The sequence below is a fragment of the Panthera uncia genome, chromosome F1, assembly GCF_023721935.1.
Source record: "Panthera uncia isolate 11264 chromosome F1, Puncia_PCG_1.0, whole genome shotgun sequence".
Taxonomy (NCBI): domain Eukaryota; kingdom Metazoa; phylum Chordata; class Mammalia; order Carnivora; family Felidae; genus Panthera; species Panthera uncia.
This window is the reverse complement of record NC_064813.1, coordinates 58,511,016-58,538,365: the sequence shown is the minus strand read 5'-3', so window position 1 is coordinate 58,538,365 and position 27,350 is coordinate 58,511,016. Positions and strand designations below refer to the sequence as shown.

General features: G+C 41.3%; 1 protein-coding gene across 1 annotated transcript in view; it reads right to left on the bottom strand.

The window, feature by feature from the left end:
• TMCO1 (transmembrane and coiled-coil domains 1) overlaps nt 1-25,568 on the bottom strand; it is a 38,902-nt gene extending 13,334 nt beyond the window's left edge. Inside the window, exons 1-6 of the mRNA XM_049635250.1 lie at nt 25,362-25,568; nt 24,892-24,969; nt 20,557-20,616; nt 15,248-15,294; nt 13,399-13,466; nt 3,480-3,624 (exon numbers count right to left, since the gene is read on the bottom strand). Coding sequence (XP_049491207.1) covers nt 3,480-3,624; nt 13,399-13,466; nt 15,248-15,294; nt 20,557-20,616; nt 24,892-24,969; nt 25,362-25,431 — 468 coding nt within the window. The 5' untranslated portion in view covers nt 25,432-25,568. The remainder of the gene's footprint in view (nt 1-3,479; nt 3,625-13,398; nt 13,467-15,247; nt 15,295-20,556; nt 20,617-24,891; nt 24,970-25,361) is intronic.
• Between the last annotated feature and the right edge of the window lie 1,782 nt (nt 25,569-27,350).

The following is a 27,350-nucleotide window of genomic DNA, read 5'->3' as shown; positions in this document are numbered from 1 at the left end:
CTATGGCGCTTTCATAGTCTAATGGCAGAGTTGAGCAGCTGCAAGTCTCTGCCTGAACCTTCAGGGATTAGCAGACTGTCGCTGGCCCCTTGCCGGTTTTTGTAAACAAAGTTTTGTTGGAACACAGCCACTCTCATTCATTTACATACTGTCTATGATTGTTTTCCTACTATAATGGCAGAGCTGAGCAGTTATGACAGAGTATATTAAACACAAAAATATTTACTATCCAGACCTTAACAGAAAAAAACCGCTGACCACCATGGTAAATGAGCACTGCATTCCTGATAAAATTAACTGCTAAACAAACACCTCACCAGACTTTCTGAAATACCTCAAAGGAGTTTAAATACCAGCTTGAGGTGAACATCCTCAACCATCCTTTTTTTTTAATGTTTTATTTATTTTTGAGAGAGAGAGAGAGAGCGAGCAAGCGTGAGCAGGGGAGGGGCAGAGAGGGAGACACAGAATCCGAAGCAGGCTCCAGGCTCTGAACTGTCAGCGCAGAGCCCGACGCGGGGCTTGACCTCACGAACCATGAAATCATGACCTGAGTGGCAGTCAGACTGACTGCCACCCGGATGCCCCATCATTCTTAACATTTATTTCAGTTTTAAAACTCTACAGTTTCAGACGGTGATTCTGGGGAGCAATGGCCAGGTAGCAGTGCAAATGTCCCATCTAAAATGTTGTCAGGGTGCTTGGGTGGCTCAGTTGGTTAGGTGTCCAACTTTGGCTCTGGTCATGATCTCACAGCTCGTGAGTTCGAGCCCCACGTCGGGCTCTGCACTGACAGCTCAGAGCCTGGAGCCTGCTTTGGATTCTGTGTCCTCCCCAACCCCACCCCCACCCCCATTCCTCCCCTGCTTGCGCGCTCTCTCTCTCTCTCTCTCAAAAATAAACATTCAAAAACTTTTTTTTTTAAGTGACTATTTTGAGTTGTCACACATAAAGCATGAACATCTGAATGTAATTAAAGCAGAACTGCTCTTTGTTGCTTAAAGTGGAATGTATACATCATTGTGTTTTATTACTATTTGGACACAGCTCCAATTTAAAAGTTTCAGATTTAAATAATCACATTTAAGAACAATATTCTGGAACGCAACGGACCTCCACTAAACCAACAAAAGAGATCTGTGTTGTCACTGTCTTGGCTTTCACCTTTGGTTAAGCCAAACAATGCTTCACTGAAGAGACATTTTCAAGACACGTAGCCTACACCCCATTGCAGCCACACAAGTGTACAACTTTTGCCAGACATGCCCACTTAGTTGCCCCATAAACATCTCAAACCGCTCATCTTCTAACCAACCTGCTCTTCTTTCCTCAATTCCCACCCTCTTCGTGAGACCAGTCTACATTTGGTCACCAAAGCCATACCTGGGGCTCACCTGAGTTTCTCCTTTCTCCCTCACTCAGTTCTGCTGCTTTCCCTCCATGTAGGTCCCAACCTGCCCCTCCCTTCCATCCCTCTCATCACCGTAGTAGTTCGGAATATGATGATGTTTTGCTAGACAATTCAGATAGGCTTCTGACTTTCCTTCACCTCATCAGGGCCTTCTCAAATCTATCCTTCAGAAAGTAGTAAATGTCAGAAATGATGCCAGGAAGACTTGAGACCCGGTTGCATTTAATCTGCAAAAGGACGAGGGGGGAGGCAGCCAGAGAGAGTGAAGAGCATTCACAAAAAGCAAATGTGGGTGAGCGGGACACGGAAATTGTCAGGCAAGTGAGAATGGCTGGAGGGTTGGATGAGAGAGGAGGTGGGGAAAGCATTAAGCAGTAAGACCATGAAGACCTTTGTAAGCTTCAAACTATTATTCCATTTCCTACTTATTCTCACATGCCAGGTCAATCAAAAAATCTGCTGCCACTGACAGTATTCAGAAGAATTCTCATGCGCCAATCTCCCCACTGAAATGCCTACTGAATGGTAGTATTTCAAAAACTGGAACATAGGGACCCCGGGTGGCTCAGCTCGTTAAGCATCTGACTCTTGCTTTTGGCTCAGGTCATGATCTCATGGTTGTAAGAGGGAGCCCGGCATGGGGCTGTCCACTGACAGTGTGGAGCCTGCTTGGTTCTCTCTCTCCTTCTCTCTCTGCCCCTCCCCTGCTTGCTCTCTCCTTCTCAAAATGAGTAAATAAATAAATATTTTATTTATTTATAAACTGAATATATAAACTGAAATATAAAATGTTTGAGCCAGGGACTCTTCTCACTTTAAAAAAAATTTTTTTTAAGTATATTTATTTATTTTGAGAGAGAAAGAGAGAAAGTGAGTGAGCAGGGGAGGGGCAGAGAGAGAGAGGGAGAGAGAGAATCCCAAGCAGGCTCTGTACTGACCGTGCTGTCGGCACAGAGCCTGATGCAGAGCTCAAACTCACGAACCACGAGATCATGACTCTTCTTGCTTTTTAAAGTCCTATCTCGGGGCGCCTGGGTGGCGCAGTCGGTTAAGTGTCCGACTTCAGCCAGGTCACGATCTTGCGGTCCGTGAGTTCGAGCCCCGCATCAGGGTCTGGGCTGACGGCTCGGAGCCTGGAGCCTGTTTCCGATTCTGTGTCTCCCTCTCTCTCTGACCCTCCCCTGTTCATGCTCTGTCTCTCTCTGTCCCAAAAATAAATAAAAAACGTTGAAAAAAAAATTAAAAAAAAAAAAATAAAGTCCTATCTCAAAAGCCACTTCATTCTCTAAAACTTTCTGCCTGAATCTTCCCCAACTATTCAAATGTCCTGTCTCTGTCCGGGTTCCCCCAACTATCCATACTTCTCTCTTGGCTCTTACCCTTTTTTACTATGAATGTCTTACAATCCTGGTGACCAAATGTAAATTCTCTAACACCGACTTGAGTATCTCAACTGTGAATATTCTAAAAATCACCAAATTACTACATTTGTTTGTGTTCCTGAAGTGCCAGAAGGCAGTGGTATGTAATAAGGAAGAGACGACACTGAGAAGACCAAACCCGCTCTTTATTTTTGTATCTTTAGATGACTGGAATGAAAAAGGAACCTAAGAGCTCTAAACATGGGATATGGAAACCATGTTTCACTTCATGGCTACCACCACGCATCCCCAAGGATCAGTAACTAGACACACATTTAAAACAGCTTTAGAGGGACGCCTGGGTGGCTCAGTCGGTTAAGCGGCCGACTTCGGCTCAGGTCATGATCTCGCGGTCCGTGAGTTTGAGCCCCGCGTCAGGCTCTGTGCGGACAGCTCAGAGCCTGGAGCCTGTTTCAGATTCTGTATCTCCCTCTCTCTGACCCTCCCCCGTTCATGCTCTGTCTCTCTCTGTCTCAAAAATAAATAAACGTTAAAAAATAAATAAATAAAAAATAAATAAAAATAAAACAGCTTTAGAGGATCCACTGGGGTTCTGAAACATTGTCAGTATTAAAGAAGCAAAAGCAAACTTAGAGTGTGAGAGCAAGGAAGGATACGTATATTTAATAGTGGATACGGTCACTCACCTGTCGAATTGACATGGTACATAGAATATACAGAAAGATGAAGGAACAGTCCGTGGTGTCATCCCCAAGCAGGTTTCGATGAGACAGTCCTTGGATGTAGGAAAGGGGGGTGAAAGGGAGCTTTGCCACCACTCTACCATCAAATCTAAAAAGGAAAAAACAAGGAATTGTTATTTTTAGAAGACTGACAAGCTTCTTAGTTCCAGGGAAGAATATGAGACAGAAATAGAACTCTAAGTCCCTTGATCTCTAAAAAACAAAGAGTGATATTCTAAAAAGAGACGTACTGAACAAGGATGTAGGGAAAGACCTAGATTTTTTCCCATCAATCTTTTTCTAAACTAATGGTTCTTAATTGTTTCAGCATCAGAACCCTTTAACGTTCTGAAAATTTGAGAACCCTACATTGTTTAAAGGTTATATCTATCCATATTTACTGCTTTATAAATTAAAACTGAGAAATGTTAAAATATGTATTAAATCATTTAAAAGGTAGTGAGAAATTCATTATGTTAACACAAATATTTTTTATGAAAAATATCTTTTACAAAACAAAAAAGAATCTAGTGAGAAGAAAGGCTCTTTTTTTTTTTTCTTTTGGCAACTATCTTTACTGTTTGGTTTAACAGAACACTGCTGAATTCGCATAGCTGTTTCAGTATTCAGGCTGTTGCAGGGTTACACCATGAAACCTTGAAGCCTCTGGGAAATTCCACCGCACACTAATAAGAGAATAAGAGTAAAAAAGGGGGGACATCTTACAATTATGACGGCGGTAATTTTCATCTCAAGGGCCTCCTCAGAGTCTCAAGGAGGTCCAGGGAGCCCCAGACCAGACTTTGAGAATCGCTGTTCTGAACCGTGGCACCAAGGAGACTTTAAGAACCCTCTTTACAAGACTCAGAGATTCCCAATACACACATTAAACAGGCTGAATATTTCTAAATAGAAATTCACGGACTATATAGCAGTGAATGAAAAAAGTAGGTGCTTAAGATGCATACACAATATTTAGACATAACTTTTAACATACTGTTAGTGTTTGAAAGTTTTCTTTTTACTTTTTCTAAAATAGAAAAGAAAAATGTTCCTGAAAGAGAAAAGCTTAGAAAACAGTTCTAAAAAGATACATATCAGCATTTATGTTGAGTTTCTTCTTTACTTTCCTATGAATAAGTTGTATAATCGGTCAATAATTAAAATTATAAAAATTAACGTGATTAAGGATAGTGATACTTTATAACATAGCTGAATTATGCAGACAGTCTTTAATTCCAATTAAAGTGGCTAGAAAATGCCCTCTTAGAAAAACACTTGGTATTTAGACTGTTTCTGTGGAGGGAGAGGGAAAAGAGAAGTAGAAATACCACCTTTGTCTTTGGGGGAGAAAAAATCCCTAAATATCCAGACCAACTACCGTGCTTCTAAAGAGCTTCTTACACAACTGTCCTGTAAATACAGAATAGAATGAATCTGACATCTTCTATATACATGACCGTCCACTTACTACTGCCAGTTGCCTTCCCAGTATATATTTACACAGGAAACGGCTCAATCACGAAGTGAGTTGACTTATATACGACACAAGTATTTAAAGATCTGCTTGAAGTAATCACCGTCATTCTCTCCTAAGCGCACAAAAGCAAAACAAAAGTAATAATTTTTTCAGAAGACACTCCCATTCTCTCAGAAGAAATACTAAATGCAACTGCCCCCATATTGTCTGGTTCCAAACTGCACACAATATGGTGTTCCAGGTACTCTGCTGTGACTGTCCTACTGGAGAGTCAGACCATGAGGAGAAGGGACAGAACACATATAAGCTGTCTATCCCCTCTTATCACTAACATACAAACCCAATAAATTAATCACATATAGTCATTTTATTCTGTTATTTTCAACTTGAAATTGTAACAAAAACAAACAACAAACAAAGCCTTTTAGAACCAGTAAACAAATTCAGACAAGTTTCAGGACACAAAAATCATAATTCTATGCATTTCTATTCACTAACAATGAGCTATATCATAAAGAAACAAAGAAAACAATCCTACTTACAATAGCATCAAAAACAAAATACTTAGGAATATACATAACCAAGGAGTACAGTGAAAACTCTAAGACATTGATGAAATAAATTGATGATGGCTCAGTCAGTTGAGCAGCCAGACTTCAGCTTAGTCATGACCTCGCGGTTCGTGAGTCTGAGCCCCACATTGGGCTCTCTGCTGTCAGTGTGGAACCTGCTTTGGATCCTCTGTCCCTCTCTCTCTGCCCCCTCTCCTACTTGTGCTCCCTCTCTCTCAAAAATAAACATCAAAAAAATTTTTAAGAAATAAGGTGAGAAAGACAAATAAATGAAAAGATATCTGTGTTCATTGATTGGAAGAGTTAATATTGTTAAAATGTCTATACTACACAAAGCCATTTACAGATTCAATACAATATCTATCAAAATTCCAACGGCAATATGATCCTAAAATTCATATGGAACCACAAAAGACCCTGAGTAGATAAAGCAATCTTGAGAAAGAACAAAGCTGGAGGTATCACACATCCTGATTTCAAACTACATTACAGAACTATAATAATCAAAACAATATTGTACTGGCATAAAAACAGATCAACAGGCTGGGGGAACAGAATTGAGAGCTGAAAAATAAACCCACTCATATAAGTCAACTAATATTTGACGAGGGAGCCAAGAATACTTGATGGGAAAAGGATAGTCTCTTCAATAAATGGTGCTGGGAAAACTGGACAGCCACATGCAAAAGAATGATATTAGACCTCTATCTGATACCACTCACAAAAATGAACTCAAAATGAATTAAGGACTGAAATGTAAGACCTGAAACCATAAAACTCCTAGAAGAGGGAATGCAAACTGGTGTGGCCACTCTGGAAAACAGTAGGGAGGTTCCTCGAAAAATTAAAAATAGAACTACCCCACGACCCAGCAATTGCACTACTAGGTATTTATTCAAGGGATACAGGTATGCTATTTTGAAGGGGCACATGCACCCCAAAGTTTACAGCAGCATTATCAACAATAGCCAAAGTATGGAAAGAGCCCAAATGTCCATCGATGGATGAATGGATAAAGAAGAGGTGGTATAGATATATACAATGGAGTATTACGCAGCAATCAAAAAGAATGAAATCTTGCCATTTGCAACTGTGTGACTGGAACTGGAGGGTATTATGCTAAGTGAAAGTAGTCAGAGAAAGACAAATATCATATGACTTCACTCATATGAGGACTTTAAGACACACAACAGATGAACACAAGGGAAGGAAAGCAAAAATAATATAAAAACGGGGTTGGGATGCCTGGGTGACTCATTCGGTTAAGCATCTGACTACAGCTCAGGTCATGATCTCAGGGTTTGTGAGATTGAGCCCCACGTTGGGCTCTGTGCTGACAGCTCAGAGCCTGGAGTCTGCTTCAGATTCTGTGCCTTCCTCTCTCTCTGCCCCTCTCCCGCTCATGCTCTGTCTCTCTCAAAAATAAATAAACATTTAAAAAATGAAAAAAAAAAAAAAAAACAGGGAGGGGGACAAAACATAAGAAACTCTTAAATATGGATAACAAACACAGGGTTACTGGAAGGGCTGTGGGAGAGGGATGGGCTAAATGGGTAAGGGGCAGTAAGGAATGCACTCCTGAAATCATTGTTGCACTATATATGCCAATTAACTTGGGTGTTAAAAAAAAAATAAAAAAAAGAATTTACAAAAATTAAGATTAAAAAAAAAAAATTCTAGAAGAAAATGTGGAGAAAAAGCTCCTTGACATCAGCTATCATTTTCTGGGTATGACACCAAGAGCACGAGCAACAAAAATCATCAAGTGGGACTACATTAAATGAAAAGGCTTCTGCACAGCAAAAGAAACAAGCAAGCAAGAAAAGGAAAAGGCAACCTATGGATTAGGAGAAAAAAATCTGCAAACCATACATCTGACTAAGGAGCTATTACTCAAAATACAATACAATGCAAACTCAATAGCAAAAAACAAATAATCTGATTTAAAAAAAATTTTTTTTACATTTATTCATTTTTGAGAGAGACAGAGCACGAGCTGGGGACAGGCAGAGAAAGAGGGAGACACAGAATCTGAAGTAAACTCCAGGCTCTGAGCTATCAGCACAGAGCCCGACGCAGGGTTTGAACCCATGAACCATGAGATCATGACCTGAGCCAAAGTCGGACACTTAACTGACTGAGCCACCCAGGTACCCCTTTATTTAAAGATTTTATTTTTAAGTAATCTTTACGCCCAACATGTGGCTCAAACTCACAACCCCAAGATCAAGAGTTGCATGCCCCACCAACCGAGCCGGCCAGGTGCCCCTTCTGGACTATCTTTTGGTATTTCATTATTAAGTTTTTGACCCTCTTCCAATTGTTCTAATTCAATTCAGCTTAGAACTAGAGAGAAGGAGACAGCAGGGAGAAAGGAGGGAGGAGGAAATTTAGAAAGAATGAGAACAAGTTATTTGTCTGATCATATGATTATCTATCTAGAAAATCAGAGAACCAAATTAAATCCTAGAATCTATTAGAGTTCAGCAAGATGGTCAGTTACAAAATAAAATGACAAAAACTGGTGGCTTGCTTTTATACGAGTAGTAACGCGCTAGACAATACAAAATATATACAATACTTATTTGGAAAGTAACCACAAAAGCACATAAAGCAAACTTAGCGAAACACCATGTTCCTAGAAGAGAATATGAAAAATGATAAAGGTGTCTAACACTTCAAAATTAATGTATAAATTTAATAAAATTTAAGTCAAAACTCAAATGAGATTATTGTAGGGGACACTGGGACATAAGTGATTCTAAAATTCATGCGAAAGAATGTGTGTCTCAGGAACAGTGAACAGTGCAGTTAGAACACAATAGTTGGTAGGCAATAAAAAGAAACAAAGTTTGAAAAACAGGCTTTGGCCAAAGCATGGAATGCTGTGAAAGGCAGGTTATGGAATTTGGACTTAAGTCAGTAGTCAGAGCAGCACAATGCTATGTAAGGACTAGAGTCAGAGACACATGAACTACATCCCAGCTCAACGTTTACTAGCTTTGAAACCTTGGGCAAGTTAAATAACTTGGGAGTTTCACATTCTCGTCAGTAAAAGAAAGACTATAATCCTCAGCTCAGAAGGCTGTTAAGGGGCGCCTGGGGGGCTCAGTCAGTTAAGCCTTGGACTTCGGCTCAGGTCATGATCTCATGGTTCAGAAGTTCAAGCCCGGCATCGGGCTCTCTGCTGTCAGCACAGAGCCCGCTTTGGATCCTCTGTCCCCCTCTCTCTACCCCTCCCCTGCTTGCTCGATCTCTTTCATTAATTAACTAATTAATTAAGAAACTGTGGCTTCAGTAATAAATAGTTAAAAAAAAAAGAAGGCTGTTAAGATGACAAAGGCAACAAAAGTTAAGTGTTTAGCACAGTGGCCAACACACAGTTACTATTCCATCAGCAGCAGTGTGGTCGTTAGGCAATGAGGAACATGCTTTTGGTGATGGTTAACTTAATGCTGCCATGACAGGACACCTGAGGAGAGAGAACAGCGAGGAAGCTACTGCTACGCCCAAGGTTAAGGGTAGTAGCAGAGAGGAAAGGTAACATGCTGAAACTAGGAGAGCTGGTGTTGCACGGACAGAAAGAGGAGAGGGAGGTGGGAGAAAGAGAGGAAGGGAAGGAGAAAGGAAAGAATGGATAGACGGATGGATGACTGGACAGACACAGATGGGTCAGAGTCCACAGGAACCGTTAACCGATGGAGGAGACGGCTGACAGTATTAGAGATAACTTGGGATAAATTTGGGACAGGCTGGATACACAAGAAATGTGAGCTGAAAGGAAGAAAGGAGACGGAGGGAAGCTGCAAAGCCTTCAGTTCCAGGTGACTAGAAAGGAGTACCCACTGAAAGACACACAGGTATCAGGAAGAATGCTGCTGTGGCAGAGAACACGATGGGTTGCAAGTGAGTCTCAGGAATAACATAAACAGAAATATGCCTCTCCGAGGCCCAGGGCCAGGCTGCTCTGTAGCCCAAGAAAAGGGAAAAATATAGTTGGGATAGGGTGTTATTGTTATAGGATTTCTCTCTCTAAGAGACCTCTATAATGGACCTTCGACAAATTACGATGGCTGCTACATAAGAACAAACAGTTTTTAACTCGTAAATCAATATTTCCTATATAGATGTCTATTCCATCTGAAGGCAGGAAGCTGCTTGAGAGCTTAGACTGGGCAATTTTCTTTTACCTCCCACAGTGAGAGGCACCAAAAAAATGGCATGCCAGCTTTTCAACCTGAATAAACATTAAAAATAGTTGAAACCTACTATAAATATTCACACAGAGCACTCATGGAAAACTGAAAACTGGAGCGAGAAAATCAAAGGAAGGCAAATGAAAAACATGTTATGATACTTTGTGGTTATGTGATTCCATGATTATAATCAAACGTATTAGCTTCATTTAGCAACTAAACCAACTATGGATTCAAATCAAAACTCCATGCCAAGCTCTAGTTTTAACTACAGAAAAAAATGAAAGAACTGGCAAATTCTTCTAAAAAGATAATCTAATATTACCTCCTACTGTAAATAATGAACATAAGCCAAATGATCCATTTCCATGTTTCACAACTTAGATTACAAGTCAAGACTTCTCCCTACTTAAACCTAATGTCAACACTCTTATCAGTAAAGACATACAGTCTTTGAAAATTAGATTTACATTATTGACCTGTCAACAGAATGTACACAATTCTGTATCATTTTTTCCAAACACTATTGATGTGTTAATACTGAAATAAACACTCTCAATACAACATTTATTGCTGAGATTAGTCTATCTTATTAAAGGACACTTCGAGCTATCTGGGGCTAAAATAAGCTATGACCAAAGAGTTAGTAGAAGACATTTTCATCAACTACATTCAGACTCATACTTTTGAGAATTTGGTTCCACTGCAACTGATTCACTAATCAGTTGTTTGTTTTTATTTGAGAGAGAGAGAGAGAGAGAGAGAGAGAGAGAGAGAGCGCACATGTGAGCGGGGAGAGGGGTAGAGGGAGAGAGAATCCCAAGCAGGCTCCACACTTAGCACAGAGCCTGATGAGGGGCTCAATCCGACATCCCTTGGACCATGACCTGAGCCAAAATCAAGAGTTGCACGTTCAACTGATGGAGCCCCCCAGTTGCCCCATAATTTAAAATTTTTTGATTCACGGGGCTCCTGGGGGGCTTCGTCAGCTGAGTGTCTGACTTCGGCTCAGGTCATGATCTCATGGTTCGTGAGTTCAAGCCCCGCATTGGGGTCACTGCTGGGAGCATGGAGCTGGCTATGCGTCCTCTGTCCCCGCTCTCTCTTCCCCTCCCCTGCTCGCACTCTCTCTCTCTCAAAAATAAATAAAACATTAAAAAAAAATTTTTTTGTTTTGATTCACATTTCAATGGGATCAAATTCTTACCTCAGAATAGTACAGAAACCATGAATGAGGAAACTGGGGTGTATATTTACAACTATTTTTTAATTTATTCGGTAAATATCTACGTAAGCCCTGAAACCCTAAGGATATAAAAACTGTTACATGGGAAGCTATAGGAACTTACAGTCTACTAGAGGGAGACATAAACATAAGTTTGGTAAAAGACAAACAAACATAAAACTAAGGAATAAAACAAAATGCTGAACCTCTAGTAGGGCAGGACTGAAATCTGTCACAAAAATCACACAATAAAGCTAAGGCCAATCAGAATAGATACACACACACACTGCATTAACCTTAAAAATATTATTTAAAAAATCAGAAGTATGAGAACACTAGAAGTGAAGCATCAAATTTAAAAAGTATAAATGAAGGGCGCCTGGATGGCTCAGTCAGTTAAACGTCCAACTTCAGCTCAGGTCATGATCTCAGTTTATGAGTTTGAGCCTCACGTCAGGCTCTCTGCTGTCAGCACAGAGCCTGCTTCAGATCCTCTGGCCCCTCCCCTCCCAAATAAACATTAAAAGAAAAATTTTTTTTTTTTAATTTTTTTTTTCAATGTTTTTTATTTATTTTTGGGACAGAGAGAGACAGAGCATGAACGGGGGAGGGGCAGAGAGAGAGGGAGACACAGAATCGGAAACAGGCTCCAGGCTCCGAGCCATCAGCCCAGAGCCCGACGCGGGGCTCAAACTCACGGACGGCGAGATCGTGACCTGGCTGAAGTCGGACGCCTAACCGACTGCGCCACCCAGGCGCCCCAAAAAGAAAATTTTTTTAAGTATAGATGAGTACTTAGCCAGGCCTATGCTGTCTAGAATGTAACAATTTAAGAAGAATATTTGAGTATTTCAATTGTAAATGGACACTTACTAGTTAACTATAAAACCTTTCAATGATTGCTTTGCCTGATAATTCACGGTGATATGTATCCAAGAAATGAGAGAAAGTATGGCAGAGTGAAAAAGAGTACTGAGTTTAGAATTATAAGACAGAGGGGTGCCTGGGTGGCTCAGTCGGTTAAGCATCTGACTTCGGCTCAGGTCATGATCTCGTGGTTCACAAGTTCAAGCCCCGAGTCGGGCTCTGTGCTGACAGCTCAGAGCCTGGAACCTGCTTCGGATTCTGTGTCTCCTTCTCTCTCTGCCCCTCCCCCAACTTGTGCTCTGTCTCTCTATATCAAAAATGAATAAATGTAAAAAAAAAAAAAAAAAAAAAAAAGAATTATAAGACTGAAATCATGAGACTCTTAGATACCTCAGGCAAGTTATTTCATCTTCCAAAGGTCCCTTTCAGCTCTAAAGGTCTATGATTTTAGACCCTTAGCTAAAAGGAAATTTTATATTAAAACCATTTTGGACACCTCCTCTAGTCCTCACCTAAATAAAAACAGCCACTCAATTCTTTTCCCCACTTTATACACACAGATTTCTATTACAACATCTATCAACATATTTGTTTATCTATCTTTTCTTCCCATAAAATCGATTATGGCAGGGGCCATGCTTTATTTGTTATATTTCAGTACCTACCACAGTGCCTGGCACAGAGTAGGCACTGCGCTGGTGGGGAGGGAAGAATGGACTAGAAGAAGTGGGGAGGTGCAGGGAGAGGCAGAGACAGGCAGAAGTGGAACAGGGGAGGAAGAGCAGGAGGAAAGAGTAAAGAGGGAGAGAGGGAAATTCTGCTTTCTGTAGAGGTGATACAGGTGGGCCCTGACAAGGAATCAATGACTGCTTGTCATCTTTGGATATTTTCCCAGTTCCTACCAAAAGTAGTTCCACAATTACTCAAGCCTGCTACCTGCCAGTTTAGATAATAGTAACTTACTTTCTTGTCATACAGGTAACAGTTGTTAAAGCGTCAAACATCTCTGTAGGACCCCCTTCGTTTTGAACCAGGATGCTGGTAAATAACTTAAAAACACACAGGACATATTAAATTCTTTTTAGAGGCCCCATAATACCTTGGTCTCTACCTTGTACATAAAATATCCTCAATATTAAAGAGGATGAAAAAGTTTTCATATGATTGTATTCTCTCAGAATTGAATTTCCTTGATTTTGGTAATTGAATCGAAGTTATATAAGAGAATGTCCATGTGTGTAGGAAATATACATTTTAGTAGTTATGTGTAAAAGGGCATGAACCCTATGATATACCCTTGAATAATTAAAAAAAAAAACATAAATGTGTGTATGAGTACATGTATGATATGGAAGACAGAAAAAGAGAAAGAAAGTGGAGCAAAATGGGTGAATTTGGATAATGGATATATTATTCTTGTAACTTTTCTATAAATTTCAAATTTCAAAATAAAGTATTACCCAAAAAAGTTAACTGCTCACACATACACACACAGAGACAACAACAGTGATGTAAAACCATGTTATTATTAAAGTTTACTCACATGGAATTGAACATTCCCATTAGGGCAGTAAAACAAAAGCCAATTGCAAACATGGATTTCATTCGGACCTGTAAAAAGACCAACAATTGTCATTTCACACTAAAGAAAACTGCCACTAACACACACCCTCAAAAATTTTGGTTTCATGTCATGTTTAAAAGGCCCTTCACGGCAAAAAGTTGTTTATTGGCTAATCCGCCCTCCACCTCCAAGCCCTTCTCCTTGTCCCCTACTGATGAATGGTATAAGGGTAGCCGTGCAACCCAATTCTGGCCAATGACTTACAAGTACTGAATGGGATTTTTAAAAGGGATGAACTTGGCCAGCATCCCGTTAGGCCTTTTGCTCATTCTTCTTCCTCGGAACGAAGAACATAAAACCTGAAGGTAAAGCACTATCAAATAACCGAACAACCATAATCTAAGGATGGCTAGATTCTTAATCTAGAGTCCTTAAGGACATTACTAACCTGCCACACCAGCCCAGGACTGCCAAACTCTGGACTTCTTGAGCAACTAAACAATCTTTATCTATTTAAGTCATTGTTGGTTAAGTATTCTGTTCCTTACAGCTACCTTCTTACTTAATTACATATGTGGTAAAAGTATAAGTAATCAAAAGATCAGAAAAATGTAAGATTAACAGTTGTTATCTCTGGGGGCACCTGGGTGTCTCGGCTAAGCATCCAACTCTTGATTTCAGCTCAGGTCATGATCTCACGGTTCGTGAATTCGAGCCCCGAGTTGGGCTCTGCACTGGCAGTGCGGAACGTGCTTGGGATTCTCTCTCTCTCTCTCCCTCTGTCTGCACTTCCCCTGCTCGAGTTCTTTCTCTTAAAATAAATAAACGAACTTAAAAAAGAAAAATAGCTGTTATCTCTGGATGACAGGCTTATCAGTAATTTTTCTCTCTTCTTTCTGTAGTTTCTGAATTTGGTGTTATAAACATTTATAATTATGTCAACAGAAAAGTTATTTTCAAAAAGATGCACTTCTGAGTTACAGCTTTAAATTAGTAAGAATTTTAAGAAACGGAAGATAATATAGCAAAGGTCTCTCAGTAAGCAAAGGCAACTGTTGCACAGTTCAAATGTCCTGTGTTAAACATATAGAAATTAAATAGAAAAATTAGTCAAGCCACATAATTAGCCTACCTATGCCTTAGACACGCTTGAACAAACTCTACCGCTTACAAATAATGAGTAAATGGGTAATAAAATCACTTGTCTTCACACTTTATGGTGTGCCTGACACTCAGGACAAAAGGCCTCTAAAGAACAAAGGCAACAATAAAGGCCATCTCTAACGCTTCAACTCAGATACTGGGCTGACACAGGTCACCAGAAAACCAAAGACTCAGCAATGACATGAGAAAAGAAAAAGAAAATAGATACTTCAGGGGCACCTGGGGGGCTCAGTCAGTTAAGCATCCGACTTCGGCTCAGGTCATGATCTCATGGTTCGTGAGTTCGAGCCCCGCGTCGGGCTCTGTGCTGACAGTGCGGAGCCTGCTTGGAACTCTCTCTCCTTCTCTCTCTCTCAAAATAAATAAATAAAACACATAAAAAAGAAAACAGACTACTTCATTTAAAACACACGGGGGAAGCTATCAAGAACTGTGTGAGAGGGACAAATTATGAGCTCCGGACAGCCCAGAAGAGTTCTTCCTACTACTGAAATCAAAGTTTAAGCCCAGGAGCATATTTTCACTTCTGTCTGGTCCAGGAACTCCCAGGACATTATGGGGTGAATTTCTGAAAAGGTAAGTACGGTGTACTTAATGCAAATCAGGGCCTTTTGCTAAAAAAATATTTTGTAGTTTATCACAAAATTGTACTTAAGACTCTTACCATCGATAGGTCTCTGTTGTTATTTTTCAGCTTCTCTTCTTGCCTCTCTGAAAAGAATTAATGAACTGGTTAATATACACAACGCTGAGCACAAAGCAGATGTTAAACTGTTACTGACTGGTGACTACAAAAGCACTTCTGTCTCAGTATCACTTAAGAAGATGAGCTGAATACCTGGAACGCTGTATACTTTATATTAGCAAACAATTCAAGTGTATCAGAGCACTAAAATATTTCAATTTAAATAAAATAAAAAATTTAAAAAAATTTTTTAATGTTTATTCATTTTTGAGAGAGACAGACACAGAGAGACAGAGAGAGACAGAGCACAAGTGGGGGAGGAGCAGAGAGAGAGGGAGACACAGAATCCGAAGCAGGCTCCAGGCTCCGAGCTGTCAGCACAGAGCCCGACACGGGGCTCGAAACCACAACTCAAAGTCGGACGCTTAACCGACTGAGCCACCCAGGTGCCCCTAAAATAAGAATCTTTACAGATTCGTTAAAAATTATCTCTGGTATTTAGTGTTTTAACTCCACATTAAGGTATACTTTTACACTACGCTGATGGGAAGTGTAAACATAATGACTGCACTTAGGTTTCAACTATGAGTTACTACCATCTCTGATGATTTTCCCCCTTTCAGTTTCTTCAAGAGAGCATAGTCTAAAAAATAAAAGCCAATCAAGATACACTTAAAATTCAAGTTCTTTCATATTACAGACTAATCACTCCACAAATAAACAGTTTTATAGGTAAGTCACTTAGAAAGCTAGAAAATTTGACATAGATTTCAAGAAAGTCGTTACACACACACAACCCCAGGTGCTGAAGAAGTCTCAAGTGTGCGCTAATGCCCTGCCCTTATTTACCATCTTCCCATCAACATAAAGGGTTTCATGGTTTCTATGAAGAAACCGAGACCCTGCAGAGGGTAAGTGACTTGTCAGAGATCACATAAGCCAGGACTAGATCCAAGTTTCCCAACTACCAGCCCAATATTCTGTATATACACTATGCTATCGCTCTCTTTGATCATGTATTATTATCACCGGGATTAATTTATTCAAGAAATACTTATTGATTACCTACTACATGCCAGGTACTTTTCTGAGCAGTGGGGATACATGAATGAGCAAAACACACAAAAATCCCCACCCTCCCGGGAAGATTATAAAATCAAAATATAATATCCTCTAAAATTAAAAAAAAAAATCTACCATTAGAATAAATTGGTGTGAGGGCTAGCAAATTTGGATAGGTAAAGGAAAGGAGGATCAAGAACAGGCCTACAGGAAGACTGGCCTGCAGACCGGACCGCAGTTTCCCAACAGTACACAGTGGGATGAATATATGATCTCTTGCCCTGAACTGCTCCTATCCAGTTTGTTCTCCGTGGGAGGAAAGGATATGGACAGGAGACAGGGGGATGCTGCAGGTATATGGAAGAAAATAAACGAAAAGCAATGAAGCTGAGGTCTATCTTGGGGGAAGGAGCTCTTTTTCTATCCGGGCAGTCCTCTTACAACGTAACAAGACATTTTTAAATTGTGGGGTTAAGGACTGGGGTATGAGATGATGAGAAGGTAGGCTTAAAATAACTAGAGATGGAAGGGACTACTGCTAAGAAATTTTAAAAAGTTACAGAGGGGAGCCTGGGTGGCTCAGTCGGTTAAGCATCCGCCTTCGGCTCAGGTCACGATCCCACGGTTCATGGCTTTGAGAGAGCCCCACGTCAGACTCTGTGCTAACAGCTCAGAGCCTGGAGCCTGCTTTGGATTCTGTGTCTCCCTCTCTCTCTCTGCCCCTCCCCTGCTCATGATCTGTCTCTCAGAAATAAATAAATGTTCAAAAAAATTAAAAATAAATAAAATAAAATAAAAGGTACTTATAAAAGGCACTTATGCTAGAAACCTGGGCATATCCCTGACTCCCTACTTTCTCATCCAAACACCACATCCTATTAATTTTACCTCATATTTATGAAACCCTCCCCCTGCTCACCTCCTTCCTACCACATCTGAATGAAGATTTCTAACCCCTCTTACCTATGTTATTTCAAGTCTCCCAGCACGTCTCACTGCCTCCAAACTTGCTCCCTCAAATCCATCTTCCACGTAGCTGCCTGTTAGATCTACCCACAAGGCAGAACCGACCAAAATTGTGATGCTCCCACGCTTAAAATTTTGGCATGGCTTTTCATCCTCAAGAGCATGTCCCAGTGTCACCTGCAAGTCGGCCGTCTGGCCCTGCTTATTCTGCAGCCTCATTGCTAACCCCCTCCCCCCACCCATTAAGTTTTATGTTGCTGCAACACCAAACACCCTCTATATGAAGTTTTTCTCTGGATTCAACGTCTTTGTTCATGAAGTCCTTTCTACTTGGATGACAAACTGTCCCAACTTTCCCTGGATTGTTCTCATTTTAGCTCTGAGAACCACACATCCCCCAAAACTCCTCAGTCTTGACCAACTGGGATTTCTACCTAGAATGTTTTATCCTGTCCCTATCCAACCCCTTCCTAGTTAGTTAGTACTCAACTTTTAAGCCTCAGCTGTCTCATCTCCTTCTGAAAATCTTGATTCCTTAGTCAGCATTATTCTATGGAGCTTTCTACAATATGAAAATATTCTGTATCTGTGCCGCCAGTAAAGTAGTCACAAATTACATGTGGCTCCTGAGAAAAGAAAATGTGGCCCAATGTGATAGAGGAACTAAAATTTTAACTTAATTTAATTAATTAAAAAAGCCAAACGTAGCTAATGGCTGCCGTACTAGACAATGTAGGCTCAAGACACTGGATTAGCAGTCCTTTCTTTATGCTTCCAGAATATTCCATATTCATCTTTATCATTATACTCACTGAATTTGTACATTCTGTTATAATGATCTGTTTCTATACCCATAAACCCAACTAGATGGTAGGCTCTTGGAGGACAAGGAACCTCTATGCCTTCTTCACCTCTGTATCCTTAGTAACTGGCATGTAGTTAGTTGCTCAACATTGTAGTGTGTGCTCAACAATTGTTGCATGAATGACTCAGCAATATAATAAAAGTTGATCTGAAGATAAAGCATACCAAAAACCCTTTTCTAGGAAGGGTAGTCCTTTATGAGAAAGCTGGTAGCCTAAAGAGGCAGAAAAAGCAAAAAGAGCCTCAAAGTTGAGAGCAAACTAAAGCGACGGTTTTTCTGAAGCTCTATTCCATTTTTTCCAATTATGTCCAAACAGAAACTATAACCCTAAGTATTGTCAAGGTAGGCTGTATGGATACATGGCTTAACAAAAATATAGCAACACAGGTATATGAAACATGCCAACACTACTATAGTTCTTGAAGATTCTTCAACTCAAATTGTTATTAAGTACTGCCCATATACAAATAAAGCAGTTTTAGTTGGGTTTTAAATAATTCAGAAATAAGTTAATATTCACTTGATTTTAGAGGAGGTAAAAAACGCAAATTTCTTAGATGTTTGCTTCACTCCTGCCTAGCTCTGATAAATTCACGGCTGAGCACGATCAGCTGTACAAGATGTAGTCAGATGGTATAGAAGCTAAGACTAATTCTCATTAGTCCTACTAATGAGGCATTTTAGTCATGGGCAAGTAACAGCTGATTATGTCTGAGGCTGCCTAAAAGGCATACGTTACAGGAGCGTCTGGGTGGCTCAGTCAGTTGAGCATCTGACCTTGGCTTAGGTCATGATCTCACGGTTTGTGAGTTCAAGCCCTGCATGGGGCTCTCTGCTGAACTGTTGCTCAGAGCGTGGAGCCTGCTTCAGATTCTGTCTCCTCCTCCCTCTGCCCCTCCCCCACTCATGCTCTCACTGTGTCTCTCAAAAATAAATGTAAAAAAAAATTTTAAGGTGTGTGTTACATACTCCACTGATTCCACTTTTCAGTAGGGACCATTCCCAACAGAACAGGACAAAAAAGACACATATAAAAAGGTAAAGTTGATTTTTAAAAAGACGCCTTGGGGCATGTGGGTGGCTCAGTCGGTTAAGTGTCGGACTCTTGATTTCAGCTCAGGTCATGATCTCACGGGTTCGTGGGATCCAGCCCCGTATTGGGCTCTGGGATGACAGCGTGGAGTCTGCTTGGGATTCTCTTTCTCTCTCTGCCCCTACCTTGTGTGCACACTGTCTCTCTCAAAATAAGTAAATAAACTTAAAAAAACAACAACATGTAAAGTGCTTACTTCAGTGTGCTGTAGATGGTTAAGTACTCAATAAATTCTGACCACTATTTTATTTACTTACATTTTTCTTTAACTAATTCACACTAAAACTTTAAGATTTAACTAAAACATTATCTCTTCAAGAAAAACGAATCCCCTAGCTTGGTTTAAATATCCTTTCTCTTTACCTTTATAACACTCAGAATATACCCCTACAAAAGTATTTCCCATACAGCATTGGTCGGTTTTCCCTCTCTGAATGGACTTCTAATAGAATTTTTTCTACTTTTGTTTCTCTGGTGCCGACCAGAGCACCTGAGCCAGAGTAAGTTTACAGCAGCATCCTGCCATGGAGCTAAATGAGTCAGCCATTTAGAAACCATCAGCTACACTAAATTCAAAAGCTTTAATCAGAACAGGACGGCAGCACAGTCCAGCTTGATAGAATTCTCTCCTAGGATATAATTAACGGCAGTGACCTAGGCAGACACAGTTTCTGAACCAAACACACAGTTTCACAGTTTTTTCCTGATTTCAGAATAAAGAAGTATCATAAAGTATAAATACAAATCATATCTCATCACTTATCTTTTCGGAACAGAATTACATTTTGAAATTAAGTTCTAAAATACGCTGAAAAACCAAAAACAGGTATTACTCTCCAGATCAGATAAAAATTACGCAGCAGAAAATTTCCTACCCCTGGTGGATTTCCATCATTAGTCAATTCTCATTAAGGAAGCCATGGCAACAATACAAGTTACTCAGACTTAACTGGAAATAATGTCAGATGTGAAAAAAAATACACTTTTATCAAACTATGCCAAGAACCCTCAGCCAAGTTCAAAAGCTACAACGGTCAGCATCATTTTACAAAAACTAAAATTTCAAAGCTAAGAGAAAAAAGTAGCAATTGCTTGAACTTATCCTACAAAATGGACAAGAGACAATCAAGGGAATGTATTCAAGTGCTTTGTAAACCACAAAGTTATACAAACATGAGTTACCACTGTTAACAACTACATTATATTTTCATTACCTAAGAATTTATTTTTCTAATTTAAAATTTTTCAAATTTCCAAAATTTATTTCTGGTAAATTTTGTGTATAGCAGTAACTCATCTTACCTATTTTTTTCTTTTGTTGTCGACCAGCTGACTCTGTTATTGTTTCCTTCTTCTTTTCCACTGTAAACACAGTAATATGGCAAAAATTAATCATGCATTATGCTAATGAAGGAGGCTTTACCACAGCTGAACCAATGAAAGAAGCTCACAAGAAAGTTACACCTGCCTTTGATTATGGTCATGAGTAAGTCACCTGATCTACTCCCACACCTGGTGGCAGGACAAGGCAGACGCAGCAATCTAAGGCTAAAACAATACTGTAAGCATCACCAAACACCTATAATGGACTACATAAGGCCACAATAATAATAACTGATGGAACATAATAAAAACTAGGATGGCTTTTAAGCCATCAGCTGAGGGTGATTGCCTTAGGTTGAGTCTAAGCATGATTTTCAAATTCTGCTCTCTCAGAGAACTACGGTTACTTACAGTTCATTCTCATATTCAATCCCCTCCAGAAGGTAGGGATTCATTCATTCTGCTACTGGTGCCAAATAACAGGCACTGTTCTAGGTAGATAAAAAGATAAACATGATCCCTGCCCTCTGAGGAGCAATCTAGTGAGGGCAGACAATCGAATAACAATTATAGTACAGAAAACTGCCATGACAGACCTATGCACAAGGTAGGGAGATCAGGAGTCAAAAGAGCTAAGACTGGGGTGCCCGGCTGGCTCAGGCAGCGGAGCATGCGACTCTTGGGTCTCAGGGTCATGAGTTCGGGCCTCACGCTGGGCATAGAGATTACTTAAAAACAAACAAAGGAAGCTAAGACCAACTTCTCTGGATGCATTTCAATTAATATGATGATAAAAAAAGTAAAAGCAAAAGTAACCTTTTAAAGAGGAATAATGTGAGGCGCCTGAGTGGCTCAGTTGGTTAAGTGTCCAACTTCGGCTCAGGTCATGATCTCACAGTTTGTGGGTTCGAGCCCCACATTGGGCTCTGTGCTGACAGCTCAGAGCCTGGAGCCTGCTTTGGAGTCTGTGTCTCCCTCTCTCTCTGCCCCTCTCCTGCTCGCACTCTGTCTCTCTCTCTCTCTCTCAAAAATAAACATTAAAAAAAATTTAAATAAATAAAGAGGAATAATGTAACATATTTAAATTTTATATTTACTATCTTTGATCTATCCACCTATCATAGTCCACCTATGAATGCACTAAGAATAGGTATGTCAAAAATTAGCTTTAGTTTATTTACGTTCTTTGTTCTGTATATTATCTCAGCATACTTCCCTTACTAGCAAACAGTACAGTACATGTATTATTTCTAAAAGTTGTATTAAAGGGGCGCCTAGGTGGCTCAGGTCGCTGTTTGTGGGTTTGAATCCCGCATCAGGCTCTGTGCTGACAGCTCAGAGCCTGGAGCCTGCTTTGGATTCTGTGTCTCCCTCTCTCTCTGCCCCTCCCCTGCTTGTGCTCTGTCTCTGTCTCTCTCAAAAATAAATAAACATCAAAACAAAAAACAAAAAACAAAAGAAGGGCAAGTAACATAAGATTTGTGTCTTGAAAAAATTACTCTAGATGTACTATAGAGAATATATTCGAGTGGCTGCAGGGAGACCAATGAGGAGGCTACTGCAGTAGATGAAATGAAACATGATACAAGTTTAGACCATGCGGTGGTGGCAGGACTGGAGGGATGTAGAGAGACTGAAAGCTTCCCAAGAGGAGAATAGTAACTTGAGGGTAGACTGCACATACAGAGTGAGAGAAGAAAGTATTCAAATCAGCAAATATTTATGAAACATTTAGTACGTGCCACTGTTCTAGGTGCGTGGAATATATCAGAACAACAACAACAAAAACCCTGTCCTAGTGAAGCTTTTGTTTTAGCAAGTGGAGATAAACAATAAACAGCAACACAATACACAAATAAATCATATATTAGAAAGTGACAAGAACCATGGGGGAAAAAAAAGAGCAGGATATGGAAAATGAGGAGTAGTCGTGGGAGAAGAGATGAGCAGTTTCAAAGACAGTGGTCAAATGAAGACTCACAGAAGTAAACTTTGAGTAAAGATTTGAAGGTAAGAGGCTTGGCTGAGCAGACATCAGAGACATGAACATTCTAGGCAGATGGAAGAGCCAGTAGAAAGGTCCCAGCACAGGAGTGTGGCTGATACACAGTGAACAGCAAGCAGGTCAGTGTGGTTGAAGCAGAGTGTGTTGAGAGGAAAAGTGTATCAGAGTAGAAATAGGGGAGGCTCTGCAGGCCACTGTAAGGACTTTGGCTCTTCTTGAGTGAAAATGGGACCCCATCACAGGGTTATGAGCAGAGATGGGACATGAGCCAAGAGTCTTTAAAAAGGATCATTCTATGTTATCTTGGGGACAGACCACAGGTAAACAGAAACACCTGCTGGAGACTGCGGCAATAATTCATGCAAAGGATGAAGGTGTCTTGGACTGTGGCAGTTATCAATGGAGGTGATGAAAAGTGGTCAGATTCTGAATGTATCTGAAGGTGGTGCAAAAGTCTTAGAGGCGGGGTGTGAGAGAAGAGTTAAAGATAATTGCACAAGGATTACGGCCTGAGCAAGTAGAAGGATACACTTGCCATCACGATTGCTACCAAGGAAGGAGGCTTGGAAGTGAGAAACAAGTATTCAATTTGGATATGCTGGGTTTCAAATGTGTATTAGACATTACAGTGTAATTGACCAAACTGAGACATGAATCTTTAAAAATTTCTTTGAGTATAGCTGACACATAATGTTACATTTCAGGTATACAACATACTGATCCAACTCCTTTACATGTTATGCTAAGCTCACCACAAGGTGAGCTTTTACAGGGATATATGAATCCCGTGTTAAGAAGAGAGAGCTCAGGATATAAATTGAGGTGCCATTGCCAAATATAGCACATGATTGAGTTCACCAAGGGAGTGAGTATAGAGATTAAAAATAGGGGCGCCTGGGTGGCTCAGTCAGTTGAGCGTCCGGCTTCGGCTCAGATCACGATCTCCTGGCTTGTGAGTTCAAGCCCCGCGTTGGGCTCTGTGCTGACACCTCAGAGCCTGGAGCCTGCTTCGGATTCTGTGTCTCCCTCTCTCTGCTTCTCCCCTGCCCGTGCTCTGTCTCTCTCTCTCTCTCAGAAAATAAATAAACATTAAAAAAAAAGAGAGATAAACACAAATTTGGAGTCACCAACAATAGGAGGTTAAGAAGAGTAACCAACAAGGAAACTGCAACAGAATGATCAGCAAGATAAGAGCAAACTCTGAAAGTCAAGTGAAGAAAGGTTCACAGTCAAGGTTTCAGGTTTGCACTATCGGAGGCATGGAGGTACCATTCACCACATAGGGAAATACTGGAAGAGGACCGCATTAGTGAAGGTAAAGATAATGAGCTTGGTTTCTATATGTGGAGGTACATTATCCACATTGAATAAGTGAAGGAGCAGCAAACTATAATTTTAAAAGTAGAAGTTTGGATTCTAATTCTTTGTTTGCTGAGACATTAGTATGTCATTTAACCTTTCCGAGCCTCAATCTCTTTTCTATACAGAGACGGTAATATTTATATAACCATAAATGGCTACTATGCGGATCAGGTGAGATACTGCAAAGAAGAAAACCCTATAAACTCTTATGAAGACATAAAAGTATGTCATAGAATACAGAAAGTCATAGAAATGTTAAGATACAAAAGTTATATTTAATCTTTAAAAGGCAGAAAAGGACACTGAAAGCCACATCAAACCTGGAAGGAACCATTCACGTAATACCTCTCGCAGCTCCCTCAGCTGCGTCCTGGAGAATTCCTGCTGTATTTCAAAGACAGCAAACTCTACGTGTTCTTAACCTTCTCCTCAAACTCCATCAACCTCCTCACACATCAGAAACCTGGCTTATCCCTGAAGACACTGCTTACCTTGATAATAATCATAATGACCTAGGTCCCCAAACACACTTTCTTGTTAAAATGCCCACATTTTTGCACACATGCTATTTTCTTCACCCCCGATCCTTCCCCCATCTCATTCTCTATCCAATTTCTAACTACCCAAGGAGGACACCAAGGCCATCTGCATCACAAACGCTTCCAGGGCTGCTCAAAAGTGAACGGGATCTCTGTTTTAGAACCACCACAGCACATAACGAGTACTTCTCATGTCCCGTAGCACTGCCATTTGTATTACACGTTTTGCATAAAAATATCCAATACTGCACATATCTATATACAGCTCCAATACAAATCGGATTCACCTTTGTATTCCTATACAGTTTTTGTATCGGTTGGTGCTCCTAAAATATTTACTGTGAACATGCATGAGCTCAATGAACTTGATATATGGGAGCTACAGCTAAAGGCTGTTGCCATACTCACATTTTTTACTCTGTTTTTCCACCTCCGCTTTCAGTCTCTTGTACTTGTCTGTCCTGTACACCAGGACCCAGGTGATGCCTGAAACATCAAAAGCAACATGCTAATAGAGAAATGTGTATAACGCTCACAACAAACTTATTAGTGGTGACTGCTGGGTAAGGAGGGATTTCAACTTTTTGCTTTATATTTACCAGCAGTTAACTTTTTTCGAATGTTAAGACAATGGACTCTTCAACCAAAACAACGGAGACATGATATGAAGGTGTCTCCACAAATACGCAAGTGAAATCTACCCTAGCGACCCCTCCCGCTCCTGTTCCCGAGTTACCCCGATTCCCTGGATGAGCCCTCCCATCCCAACCCTAAGCAAGCAACGCTCGCGACCACTCCCTTGGTGGCCCGACGGTCCCGCGCCTTAGGATCCTTCCCCTCGGAAGGTGATCAAACGTCAGAGAAGCAGCCGCTCTCACCCTCGGCGAGAAGAGCCGTGCACACGGAGATAAAAACGATGAGCAGCGTGTCCGCGAACATGGTGCTCATCTTGCGCTTTCCTCTCTGCACTCCCACCCGCCAGGGGGGAAGCGCTCGAGAGCCAGCAAAAATGAAGCGAAAACGGCTTCCCTAGATTTCAGGACCACCGAGCAACGATCTCAGACAGCCCGGAGCCACACTTCCGCTTCCGGGGCACGGCGCCGGAAGGGCTACTTCCGGAGAGTTGCGTGGCCGCGCGAACACAGCGGGAACCACGCCGCCCCGAGGGCTGGCGCTCAGGCCTAATCTCGCGAGAGCTGGGCCTTGAGCGGCCGCGCCGGAACTGCGGCGGCGAGACTGGGCCCAGCGGCCCTGGCTGTTGGGATGTCCTCCTTCCTGCCGGAATCCACTGTGCCCGCTCGTCCGCACCTCTGCCCCAGCCACACCTCTACGGCCGGTCAGGTGGCTTATTGAACGCCTGCGTTAGGTGCCAGGCCACGGAGTTGGAGCTGGGGACGCGGAAATCAGTTAGTCGTGGCTGCTGGCTTCAAGGAACGCCCGTCCTAGCGAAGGAGAGAAACTTGTACAGACGGTGCGATTAGGGTTTTGAGAGAGGTGTGGCCCGAAGGCTGCTGTGACCCAGTTGAGGGGGTGGTCAGAGACAGCCGCGAAAGGAATCGGAGCAGTGCTTCGAGGGGTAGGAGTGCGTTGCGGGGAAGCAGAGGCCTTTCTAGGCAAAGACGCGGGCGGTGGAGAGTACGTGGTGTAGTGGAGCAGTGAGTGGCGAGTCCAGAGAAGGGGTCATAAACCCAAATGCCGACGGTGGCGGCGTATAAATCATCTTATGCAGGCTGGGCACAAGGAAACGATGGGAGGCGCTAAGCCTGAACGAGGGAGCGATCATTTTCTCTGAAAGGAACGATGGGTTCTCAACATCCGGCCAGTTTCCCTGGGAGAAGGAGCGCCCAGTGTTGATTATCTTCGCGCTTTCCAGGAAAATACAGAAGTCTTGATGCATGTGAACGTTCAATCTCTAGATGCTGGTAACTCGTTTTAAATGCCGTAGCAGTGAAAGAAAATGCCTCAGAAGCTTGGTTTCAGCCTGTGCAGAGGTTTTCAGCTTTTTCAGACTGATTATGTCTGTGTGGAGTGTGTGTTTATGAAAATCTGGAAGCTGGCTCAACTGGCTCCCCTTGGCTTGTACTTTCTACCACTGGTTCTTTTCACTTAAACTCCGATGTGCTGAGAGTTCTGTAATGCTACTTTTGGCCTTTTTTAGTTTTATGTGCATTTCTCGTCTCTTAAGAGTTCGCAGCAGAGAACCTGTCTCCTTTGAACTATGAATTTCTATGTGGTAGTAGGTACAGAGGTAAGCCCTGTAGGGTCAGAGAGGGTGATTAAGATAGTATTGCTGACTTCCAAGTTCTTGGAAGTCATACATTATAATAAGATATAATCGAGGTATTTGTAAAATATGCGAGCATAGATGAAGGCAAATTCGTTTCTTCTTGGAGGAGTTGAGAAGACTTCCCATTGGAGCTAGACCACCATAGGACTAAAGGTTTGGGTAGGGTAGGTTTCTATTCAACTCTGTATCACTTGTGTAAATATTGAAGCACAAGAAATGCATGACTTTTTTTTTTTTTAATGGTGGGGTTTTTTTTTGTTTCTTTGTTTTGTTTTTTTAGTGTTTATTTTTGAGAGAGAGGAGAGTGCAAGCTGGGGAGGGGCAGACAGGGAGGGAGACAGAATCCGAAGCAAGCTCCAGGCTCAGTGCTGCCTGCACAGAGCCCGAGACGCCGGGCTCGAACTCACAAACCGGGAGGTCGTGACCTGACCCAAAGTCAGACACTTAACCCATTGAGCCACCCGGGCACCCCATGACTTTTTTTTTTTTTTTTTTTAAATGGAAGTACAGTTGACACACAACGTTACATTAGTTTCAGGTGCACAAGGTAGTGGTTCCACAGCTATTATGCTCTGCTCAC